The sequence below is a fragment of the Alligator sinensis genome, unplaced genomic scaffold, assembly GCF_000455745.1.
Source record: "Alligator sinensis unplaced genomic scaffold, ASM45574v1 scaffold838_1, whole genome shotgun sequence".
Lineage (NCBI taxonomy): Eukaryota > Metazoa > Chordata > Crocodylia > Alligatoridae > Alligator > Alligator sinensis.
Genome location: NW_005842996.1, coordinates 218,530 through 230,530, shown reverse-complemented (window position 1 = coordinate 230,530; position 12,001 = coordinate 218,530). Strand labels below are relative to the sequence as shown.

The 12,001-nt window shown below is 45.1% G+C and overlaps 1 protein-coding gene across 7 annotated transcripts in view; it reads right to left on the bottom strand.

Annotated features, from left to right (window-relative positions):
• Window positions 1-3,238: 3,238 nt before the first annotated feature.
• The window catches only part of PRPF3 (pre-mRNA processing factor 3), a 26,042-nt gene continuing 17,279 nt past the window's right edge, over window positions 3,239-12,001 (bottom strand). For 4 of the 7 annotated variants that reach the window (XM_014526260.2, XM_025193015.1, XM_006036658.3 and 1 more), the window contains 6 exons: window positions 10,163-10,262; window positions 8,891-9,004; window positions 8,040-8,158; window positions 7,260-7,343; window positions 4,955-5,013; window positions 3,240-3,996 (listed from right to left, as the gene is read on the bottom strand). In XM_014526260.2, coding sequence (XP_014381746.1) covers window positions 3,850-3,996; window positions 4,955-5,013; window positions 7,260-7,343; window positions 8,040-8,158; window positions 8,891-9,004; window positions 10,163-10,262 — 623 coding nt within the window. In that variant the 3' untranslated portion in view covers window positions 3,240-3,849. Of the gene's footprint in view, window positions 3,997-4,954; window positions 5,014-7,259; window positions 7,344-7,498; window positions 7,668-8,039; window positions 8,159-8,890; window positions 9,005-10,162; window positions 10,263-12,001 lie in introns of those variants that run through there. The other 3 variants (XM_025193017.1, XM_025193016.1, XR_003092004.1) reach the window with 3 other exon arrangements.

Below are 12,001 nucleotides of genomic sequence, written 5' to 3'. Positions count from 1 at the left end.
CACTCCCAGCATCCTTAGCGCCCCCACACCACCGCCACACTCCTAGCATCCTTAGCGCCTCCACACCACCGCCACTCCCAGCATCCTTAGCGTCCCCACCCCTCCACCCCTCCCAGCATCCTTAGCGTCCCCACCCCTCCACCCCTCCCAGCATCCTTAGTGTCTCCACATCACTGCCATACTCCCAGCATCCTTAGCACCCTCACACCACCACACTCCCAGCATCCTTAGCGGCCTCCACACCACCGCCACTCCCAGCATCCTTAGCGCCCCCACACCACCGCCACACTCCTAGCATCCTTAGCGCCTCCACACCACCGCCACTCCCAGCATCCTTAGTGTCTCCACATCACTGCCATACTCCCAGCATCCTTAGCACCCTCACACCACCACACTCCCAGCATCCTTAGCGTCTCCACACCACCGCCACACTCCCAGCATCCTTAGCGCCCCCACACCACCACACTCCCAGTGCTTGTGCTCCACTCCCAGTGCGCTATGTGTTTTATCTCAGCAGGTTTTGTCCCTACAGTGGCCTTGTGCTGGGGATGATTTGCATCCTCTCCCCGTTCCCTGAGCCAGGCTCTCTACAGGTCTGGAGGACACGGGGCCGGGGGGTCTGGCTCACACAGAGGACGAAACTCATCCCCAGCACACAGTTATAGTGTAGGGACAAAGGCTGCTGAGGATAAAACACATAGCAAAAAGGCTGGGAGTGCAGCACTAAGGATGCTATAGGGAGGGCTCTCCAGCCTGCGCAGTGCGTGACTCACATGAACCTAAGTTATCATCACCACCCCTAGGTTATTTGACCCTAAACCTTACAAATAGAGGCTCTTTTGTCTACCCCAAGCTAGATCCACACCTCCACCCCCACACACACCCTTCCATCCATCTCAGGAGAGCTTTCCCTTCTGTCCCAACACTTTTTGAAAACATCTGGGACAGGAAACAGCAGCTTAGAGCAGTGGGAAGAAACTGCAACCCATGAGCTTGAGGATGTCAGAGAGCTTGGAGGCTGAGCTCAACTAGGAGAGAACAGCAGAATCTCCTCCAAAGCAAAGCCAGTTGGAGAAGACCACTCCATGACATTTTTTCCACAGGAAATCAACAGGGCAGTGGTAGTTGAGATTTTTCAGATGCAGGAGTGATTCTTATTTAGCTAAGCTTGTAATAATTAAACTCAAAAGTATCAGCCTTGCACTATATTTTAAAAACAATTCATTGAAACACTGGTGTCCACAGTCACGTAACCCCCCACCAACTATTAACACTAAATTTTTAATATTTTGTTATTAAAGATGCTTAAAAAAAATATGCGGTGTTTTTAAATGATTAACAAGATTCTCTTTACAATGAAATCTTCACTTTGATGAAGCTACACACTAGGAAGCACAAGAGACACTGAAGTGATACAGAAGCACCATCTTCCACTAGAGCAGGGGCAGGCAATTATTTTGGGCAGAGGGCCGCTTACTGAGTTTTGGAAAGCCAGCGAGGGCCGCATGACAGGCAACCCAGGGCAGATTAATATTAATTTTTTAAGGGCCCCGCGGGCCGGAGAGAATGGCCTGGCAGGCTGCATATTGCCCACCCCTGCACGAGAGACACCTGTCGAAGAAAAGGCAGTTGCTGGACTTTGAACAGCAGGCAACAGGTTGGTTACTAAGAACCTGTTCCCACAAACACTTTTGCTTCCGAGATAGATGCAATGTAAAGACGTGTCTTGGAACCTGTTCCTCAAGAGAGTATTCGGAAAAAAAAAAGCCAGAGGGAGAGAGCTTCTGAGAATTGTCACTATAATTTTAAAATACTACAATGTGACGCTGTGACAACTTTTAGTCTTCCCTACATTCAGGGTACAAAAACATGGAGACTATAAATAGTTCTCAGAGTACAAACAGAAAAACGCTTAAGCAAGAGACAGCCAAAAAAGAAAAAAAAAAAGACTAATCCTGTTAAATAAGGGGAGTGGAACTAGGCAGGCCACACAATTTTAGAAACAGATTTGACTGATTGTGGCATTTTGACATGTCCAGCCAGTAGCTGAGCTGGTCATTCCTCTGTTGGAGTCATAACCCTTGGGAACATCCTCAGAAACAGAAGCTGGCAACTGCAGTTACTATGCAAAGTAGGATGCAATGAAAAAATGTCTGCATTCACAGCAGAGGACAAACACTGGCTTAGTTCTCTGGCTTTGCATCTTGTGTGATCATCTACACCTGTACAAAAAGGTGTGAATGGTTTCTATTCTGCTCTGACACCTTTTACCTTGGGTGCAAAACACAAGATGCATGAGAACAGTGCCTCGCTGGATCCACCCAGGAAATTGTTTCTTATGTGACAAATAAAGTAACAAGCAGCTAACCTACTTTGCCTCCTAGCTCCTAACGGACTGACAAGGGGAAAGTCAGGATGCACTTACTTATACTGTAATAACAAGTACAGATTATGCAGTGGCTTGTTGCTTTCCATCTTCACAGAAGCCAGGCAAAGCAACCACCTAAATTAAGGGAGGTGGCACCGAACTATGCTTGTCACACAGTGAAATACAAGACAAAGCAACTGTGGCTGCAGCAGCCTACGCTAAAATGAATGGAAGAGGCATTTCAAAACTGGTTTTTCAGAGGGAAAATGCACTGTTCACTGGATTATTTTTGTCCCAGCATCTAAGCTACAACATCTACAAGACTTCCATGTGCTCACAATATTTACTGCTGACCATTCAGAATACAATGTAGAAGGGGGTAGGGCATTTTGGATGTCCTGTTTCCTAAACAGAAGAATCCAAACTTCATAACTCTGCCCCTTTACTGTCTGCCTGCCCCTACTGCCACTGTCCACATCAGCTTCTCAACAGAACATCGGACCTGCTCCCCTGTTGCATCTTACACATGCAGCACCCTCTCTCAAGTGATGTTAGGCCAATCTACTTTCCTCCATCTCAAGACCCATCCTGCATTAGGATGCTAATTAACGATGGCTAAGCAAAGTATCACTAGAAAGCTGCACATATTTGATTGTATTCCTTTCCCTGCAAACTGTTTTAGATTGTTTCTCCCCTTCTGTATTTGCAGTTTAATGAGGCCCTATCTGTTGAGACTAGTCATAGAAATAATCTTGCCAGATATCCCTAAGGCTATGGTAGAACATGTTGGTGCAAGAGTCAAGGATACAAGGTCAAGGTTTGCCCCAGAAGCAGGAGGCTGACTGGAACTCTGTGGAAAGAAACACATCTCTGACTTCCTTTTAAAAAAGTTTATTACGTAAATATAGGATGTGGGCTAAGTCCCCGTCTCCTACTCTGCTTTACAAATTCCAGTGCTCCATGCTCAGAACACAGTTGCTGAACAACTGCCTCGCCTTTCCCACCAATGAGCAAGCTGATTAGGTGCATCATGTAGTTTGCCCAAGGTCAGATCTCATCTACCAAACGACTGACAAAGCAAAGAGGTTGGTCTGTTTCCTCCAGTTGAGACAGCTGTATTTGAAGGACTAAAGACATCTGTGGGGAAAAAAACAAACCAAAACAAAAAAAAAAACAAAAAACACTCTCTTCCCACCACCCCAAAAACTCAGTTCTTTCCAGAGAACGTAAGAGATGCCTAAGAGCATACACGTTGTTAGCATCGCTGATGGACACTACGATCCAAAGATTTTTTGCATCACACCCTCCAAGAGTTGGATTCATCCAGAAAACAGTGTAGCTGTGACTTGTTTTAAAAAATATTTCTTTAATCGTATGTGTTGTACTGTGGAGGTCTGAGGGGAGGGAGGGGCTTTTGTCCACGTTTTCAGCGAGGTATCGTTCTCAAATTAGCAATGGGAACCCTGGGGGCTGCGGCACCTTCAGTCTGTGGATTCCAATACGGATTCGCTCAGAGCCAGGTCCCAGTAATGCTCTGCTCCGTGCTTCTTAAAGTGCTCCCGTGCCATGTTTTCAGTGGGGCACTGCTTAAATTTCATTTCACCGAAGCTGCGATCCTTTGCTGTGCCCTGAAACACAAAGAGGAGAACTTTTCTGATGTACAAACTACCAAAAGGGATCAAGACTGCTTCTTTCAAGCTTAGCGGCAGTTGTTTCCCAGATCTCTAACCAGGTATGCAAAGACGAACTAGAATTTGTATAGTGAAATCAGCCATTATTTTTGTTTGTGCAGCAATGAAAACTTGTCTATAAAAGGTCTTAAAATGCTGCCAATCTCTACTCCCTTTTTCACAAGGCTTGTTTTTAACTCAACTACCAGGAGACACTTCCTTGAATTTTGCAGATTGAGACATATCCAGGCCCATATAATTATAGCCAGTGGATGGCTTTGAAGGCTCCAGGTTTTATTTCTATCCGTCTCTGCTTTGGTATACACAAGAGTTAATATCCTTTATTATACTCTGCACTATTATACTATAACTAAAGACCCTGGATGTACTCAATTTTTAAAAACATCTTAAAACAGTTTTTGTAACGTTTCTTAACGATCATGAAAGCCAAAGAGTGCAAGCACTTGACTAGTCACTCGTGAGCTATCCAGTCCGAATCCAGGAGAGCTATGCAGTCGTACCATATCTGGTCCAAGCTCCTCTTCAAGCTGCGAGTGTAGTTCCAACCATTTGTTAGGCATCACTTGCTTTCTGCTCTATAAGGTTTGGTTATGCTGCCTCTCTGGAAGAGCATTTGAAACTCAGGATGCTTCATATGAATGGTGAATATCTGAATGGGAACCGAACTCCTACAATCCCCCCAAACTTCCCAGGGCGAAACCCTTTAAAATCTTATCCTGCTTAGCAACTGCCCGGAAGCCTGACTGTAAAAGTATGAGCACTGCCTGCACAGAAGTCACCATGCTTTCATTTTGCGTGCTTGTTCTCATCTGCAGCAATAAGAAGCCAAAACGACTCAGAAATCAGCACTCCAGCTAAGCTGCAAAATGCTCCTTTAATCAAGTTCAGAACTTACCTCCCAAACCAGAGAGCATTTGTTTGTCTTTTTCACAGATTCCTCATCCGATTCATCTTCTGAAAAACAGAGCAGACTCCAGTACCACAGGAAGCAAAAAGCTTAAGGCAACCACTAATAAAGCACTGAGGATTTCCCCACCCAAAGCTTAATGCAATGACAGTCAGAGCCATGTTTTGATTCTCTCCCCCTGCTTGTTCCACTCCCAGTACACATTCGCCCTCCAAATCCCAGCTCCATTTCTGGTATTTTGACTATGACTTCTATATTTCTGTTTTTAGAGGAGCATACGGATGCTTGCTGATTTTTTTTTCACCCATAGAAAAGAAGAACATAAGAACTGCCATCTACTGGGTCAGACCATATGTCCATCTTGCCCAGTCTTGCCCAGGGATAGAGTGGATGCTGAAAGGGAAAGTGAACTGGGTCTGACCAGGGTTTTTTCCCCCTGTTCCTCTCTCACTTGCAGCCTCCAGCATTTAAAGGCTAGGCTAGGAAGCTCCGATTCAGAGGCTGTGCTTCTCACTCTCATGCTACTGATGCCCCTTTCCTCCAAGTATGTGTCCTGTCCCTTTTTGAATCTGGCTAAACTGTCAGCTTCCACCACATCTAGTGGCAATGAGTTCCGTACTTTAATGACACTGTGTCAAAAAGAACATCCTTTTGTTAGCTTTAAACTTATGGTCTACTGGTTTCACTGTGTGACCCCCAGTTCTTGTACAGTAAGAAACAGTCAATATTTAATCCCTATGGACTCTCTCTTCACCCTTTAGTATTTTGTAAGCCATTCTCCTGTCTGTCCCCCTCCTCCCCCCTCCACTCCCCCATCTCTTTTCTAAACTGAACAGGCCTGGCCTCTAAGTCTTAAGTCTCTCCTCCTACAGAAGCCTCTCCATACTATAAATTATCCTCATTGCCCTTCTCTAGTTCTCTATATTCTTTCCGAGGTGTGCAGACCAGAACCAGGCATGGTATTCAAAGGCATGGATGCCCCACAGATTTATAAAGAGGCCTGATGATACTTTCCATTTTGTTCACAATTCTCTTAATAATCCTTAATGTTCTGCTTGCCTTCTTGACAGATGCTGAGTACTGACCTGCTGTTTTTAGCAAACAGCCCACTCACTCCCAGATCTCTTTCCTGTGTGGTAACAGCTAATGTAGAGCTCATCATAAAGTAGCTCTAGTTTGGGATATTTTTGCTCATGTGCCTTTCCCTTCAATTTTTCAGAGAAAAATTTTCCTGTGTATTTATTGCTGATTATGTTATACCTATCATTTCATATCTGAGCACAAAATTCAACATCAGTTACTGCTGGAAGTCTGACTTCCTTGCACAGAAGTGACTGCATCACATTTATTTTTATTCACCTTTCAGGGCCCATCATGTGCTTAGAAAAAACGCTATGCCCACAGTTTGGTCTCACAAGCAATGCAGGACTAGAATATAAGTGTCTATATACTGCAGTAACATCTAGCGGTCATTCAATCTGAAGTGGTTCAACCCTGGACTAAGTGCAGCACAACCCATGTGTGAAACCATAATGTGCCCTGAGGAGATGACAAATCTACAATAGCCACAGATCAAGTGCCATTTTCACAGTACAGTGGTTCTCAGCACTGTCCACACACATCCATGTCAGTAAGGCTTTAGTGTCTGGTGGTCTGGACTCCTCCTCTAAACTGCACCAGACTTATAACTGAAAAGTCAGCTCAAGCTGCACAGTAGGTCAGAATACAGACAGGAGGTGCAGATATAGCAGAAGTGAGCCTGTCAAACTGGTGCCTGTAACAGCAAGGAGTGTCAGCCAGCACTAAAATGCCCCACTTTTTAATCATTTAAATCACAGTCCAATAATCTGCTTCGTTTTAGGAGTCTGGATGATCCTAAAGAAAGGATCTCTTCACAAAACCCTCTTGTGGAGCAAGAAAACAGTCTCTCTCTCCTTGGATCTCTCAGGGGCACTTTAATAATTCTTCCAGTGGCAGGACTCCACCAACTCTTGTCCCCCTGCTTTAACATGGCAGATTAGGTTGCTTGAGCTGTTTTGGGGCAATATACACCTTGTAGTTATGCAACAGGGTTGATTTGTGTAGTTTTAGGAGCAGGATAGAACAAGCGCTTGTATGGGATGGTTTGGCTAGGGCTGATGCTGCTTTGAGCAGGGGACTGGGTTAGATGACTCCCTGGGGCTCTTCCATCCCAACTTTTCTATGATTCTATGACAATAAGATGACCTTACTGTCACTTCTTGATAATCACAGCAGCTAGGCTTTCTAAATAATGGCACGGCTATATACTTACCATCTCCCTTTGTGTTTGAAGTCTGCTCATCCCATTTTATTCGATGGAGCATAAGACGCTTGAATTTCTTCTGTGCTTTTGGGCCTGGTAAAGAAAGATTGTGAGAATTGTTTTCACAATGAGTTCAAGACCTTTTGCTGAGTTTTAAGTCAGGGCCACATTTTGCCTGCAAAACCTAAGTCACAGCTAGTAACACTTGACATCAGAGATGCAAAACTGAACACAAAAAATCTGCTCACTGACAGCAGTGGACAAAGATAACATTGTAGACCAATAAGAGAGGCACCGTCTGGCCCCAGCACATGTCTGGGAACAAGCATTCCTTCATTCTAACACAAGCTCGGATATCACCACTCTTCCGTGGCCTCTGGCAAGTCACTTGCCTTCTGTGCCATCAAGTTTCCCCGGCTGAAAAAGGGAGGTGATACATTATACAATGAATGCAGAGAATGCCTCTAAAGCACTGTGCAAGCTGTAAGCATTTTAGCAGACTCAAACAGGATAGAGAGTTCCCTCATGTTTTCAAAGCACCGAGGCTTCATGTCTGGCATATTTAACAATGCTGGCATCGTTTAAAGTATACGCTGCAGTTTAGATAACAAGGTGGCTACAAAGTATGTTGTAGTGTGCTAAGGACCAAAGTCAGAGCTGAACAAACCAAAGCAGTGACATAATGCCCCACAAATCCATAAATCCCCTTAACTAGTGATCTATCTGGGTATCTTTTAGAACGAGGCTTTTAAGCATGTGATAATTAAAAGCCACATCCTTAGACCTTACCTCCTTCCACCACGACCACGTTAACATCCTTGTGCAAAACCACCACTCCTGTTAAGTACAGCTGGTTTGCATTTGCTTCAATTTTGAATTTTTTTGCTGGGTTGCTCAGATTTCTGACTCTAAAGGGCAGGAAAGCAAATGTTTAGTTTAAAAAAGGAACTACAGAACTAGGAGCAAGAGAAATAATACAGTAAGACATCCTTTCCAACTCAGCACTGTACTTATTCTCACTTCCCCCTCTCCATCAGAGGGGCATTTGGCTTATACCTGCTGCTAACCTAGGGTTCTGGTCCTAAACCAATTAAAACACACCTCTCTGTGTTTTTATACTATCTAGTATACCAATGTCACATCCTGCCAGGTCTAAGCACGATAAACATAACATTATGAAGTAATATCACTTTTTATCTGACTTTTGAAAGCTCTATCAAACATCAGGACTCCTGGGTTCTACAACTAGCTCTGCTTGTGAGCCTGGCCAGGCCCGTGGTGGGGGCGGGGGAATCAATCACCTCATCCTTGGACATCAAGTGAGATGTGCTACAAAATAGCTTAGAGTGATAAGACTTTGCATCTAATACTCAACCATGGCAAGATAAGTTATGTAGTCAGTCATTTTATTCACTTTGGGATAGTAGGGCAGGGGGCATCTCTCACTCTATACCAATTTAAGCAAGAGTCAGTATTTTTAAAGGGAGTTCAGGGTGTCAGATGACAAGAGTCTTGTGTTAAAAGAACCTGCCATACCAGCAAGAACCCACACTTAAGTTTGGCGTGTGCACTTACAAAAATGACTGATGGAGAACCCATATATTGGGACTCCATGGTTCCTGACTGAGCAGAGCACTCACCTGTACACAGCTATGTGAACTCCCTGTGAAATATCTTCTTTCAGCTTTTTAACCTTCTTTGCTTTTCTCTGTTCTGCTGTTAGCTTTCGTGCAGCGTTTGCCTCTTCATGAGCTCTGTATGGGAAGACACACAAAATCGGTAAGCAGAAATGCAGCTTACTGGATCTCTGGGCTCATACCTTTTGGTTCTATGAACAGAGTTCAAGCCAGGGAGCATGCCCTATAAACCAACATATAGCAGCAGTGACCTGGGCTCTTCCCAATCCCAGGTACCTTAGAGGCACACTGAAACCAGCAACTGGACTCACTTGCAACAGATGGTGTCCAGCTACAGAGGGACTAGGCCAGGTTGGGACATGCATGCAGCTCTGCCTCTGTCCAGGAAACTGACTCTCCACCATAAAAAGGGAGATCAAGTGACACAGCCCATGTAGCTCTTCGCCTTCTGTCTGCAGCTGGACAACTAGTGCTAATTACATGAGTGATTTATGGTGTGAGCTCAAACAAAACCAAGCAACTCATTTAGGCAGGTCATGATGTCATCTTTAAATTTACAGTCACAGTGTTATGGGCTGGATTTAATTGAGTGGAAACAAAGCACAGGGGCCTTGTATCCTTACCACATCTTGAAAAACCCCAGTCCCTCCAGTTGCTTGTAATTTCTGAGACTCCACAAACCGTGATATTAATTCAGGAACTGAGCTTCAGTTTAAGAGACTGATCAATTCCCTTTTCTGCAGTGAAACCTCTGCATTTCCCAGATAGCTTCCTTCAAATAGTATGATGGGTGTATGCTGTCTCTCTCTGCTTTTTTGTTAGAAAGAGTAATCTAGAATTTTGCGATTCGATCCAGAACTTTGTGATTCAGCTTCAGGGGATTCAATGCTACTGGCTCAAGTTAACTAGGACATAAAGTCATTACTACCCAAACAGTGGGTGGATAGTCTGTGAAGCAAGTTGCTGGGTCTCAGTCTAACTCCTGGAAGGGAGCCAGAGCCCCTTCCTGGCTCTCTGTGTGTGATGTGTATATACAGGGGAGGGTTCAGTGTTTAAGGACTGAAGCCTCATCTCCCCCGTCTTGAAGGCTCTGAGAGCTAAAACCCGAAATACACTGAGGGGGTGAAGGGAAGGAAAACAAAAATCGCAGTGCTTCTCCCTTTGCCGTACTCATCCTAAAACTCAGTGGATGACGGACCATCTACGCAGCTGTTCACACAGCACTGGTACTAAAAATCCACCTTAAGACAAAGAAAGCCAGGACATGCAACTTACTTCTGCCTCTTCGCCATCTGTGCTCTAACATGAGCTTCCACTTTTGTTGGGTCCTGAACAGCTTCTGTCCCCAGTACTCGCATCAGGTTGGAAATTCTTACTGCAAGGAAAAGACAGAAATCCCTTTGAACAATTATTCAGGGGTGTGATCTAGTTCCTAGAAGGTAGCCAGCCTTGCTCAAAAGCTAGTATTTTAACTGAGCCTCTGGGTGACAACTGTTGGGGAAGGAGGGTGAAGGGGACACTTGCCATAATTCGGGATTAAGCACATTAATTTGGGATTAAGCACGCTTCTTGGCCTTTTCGCTCAGATTAAGCGTGTAGTTCCTGGAAATACAGGATGGAAGATGCAGTGAGATTTTAAGAAAGGGAAAAGCCCAATCTTGAGTGCAAGTTTTACACTAAGAAGAAGTGAATGCAAAGATTTTTAAAAACAAAAGCAAGGTAGGGGAAGGTCACCTGACAAAGATACAAAACCATTTCTAGACAAGATCAGATCCTCTCCACAACTCTTGTTCCTAGTACTGTTTTAAGACCTTTCTGCAGAGCAGTAATTCTCAACCTGGGTGCCATGGCACCCCAGGTTCCTTGAGATTCTTTCAAGGGTGAGGTGGGATGCCATATAACGTTAGCACTGTTAGGTGTGCAAACACGAGTCACAAGATAAACCCAGAACTTTCAACTAGGAATCTATAATGTTAAAAACGTTCTGCTCTGTTGTAGTCTTGGAGTTCCCTGCAATAGAAGAATTGCTCTGGTATTTTTCTGAAGTCAAAAAGTGAGTGAAAACTAAGAGCTGACATTTCCTCAAAAGGGCCTCAAGTCTAAAAAGGTTTAGCCCTACTGCTGTAGTGCCTTTTTAAGGCACAAAATACTTCAAAGAATTACTAGCTACATGCATAGTTCCCACCTACCTCTGAAGTGCAGACATTTCTGGGGTAGTGTGGCAGGCTGGTAAACAGCAAACAATACTAGATAAAAGCCGAGGTGGAAAAACCATTCCTCAATTCTGAACGTGCCATGTGGCCTTTAAATTCTAAATGCACGTTCTGCACTTGGTTACTACCCCAGTGCAACTCCAATAGTGCTAGTGGAATTGCTGGGGGCAAAGATCAGCCTAGATGCTTCTCTGTGTGCCTGGGGCTGGATGTAGTTACTGAGTGGAATCATATGGGCCCATCATGCACCTGAGATTATGCAGTCTTTGCTAACCTTAGAAGTCTACAAAATCCACACATAGGCTGTGTCCACACAAGAGTGGATGTTTGTTTCCCTGTGGACAAGAAGCAGCAGTATACTTTATACCGCTGCTGCTTGTCCCTGGGGAGCACCTGTGCTATGAGCCCTCTAGTACATGGCAGGTTACCCCAAGTGGGGAAGGGGAGGCTGGCCCCAGCAGCGGGCTGGCCCCAGCAGCGGGCTGGCCCCAGCAGCCTTACGTGTGGTCCTGGGGGCCTTCTAGGGCTGCAGCAGTAGTGATCTTGCCGCTCGGAGCGTGGCCAGTAGCTGGAGTATGGCTCTAGCTGGCCAGGCTCTGGTTTTGGGTGGTGCGTGCTGCCCCCATGTACACCACTCCACTTTTTTTTTGCCCAGGTTTTTCTGACCCTGGGATCCCCTGGGGTCACCCCCCCCACTGCTACCTTGCAGTGCAGAGAACAGCTGAATGTGCAGTATGTGGTGCCGCAGATGGCCGCACTCATCTGGATGTGTCCAGAGTGCAAATCCACTAAAATCTATATGATTTCTCAAACACTGTTGCTGCTTTGCCTGCTAACAATTTTTCACCTAATCATCTAGTCCTCACTGTGAATCCCTGGGGCCAGGTTTTAAAGTGGTGCT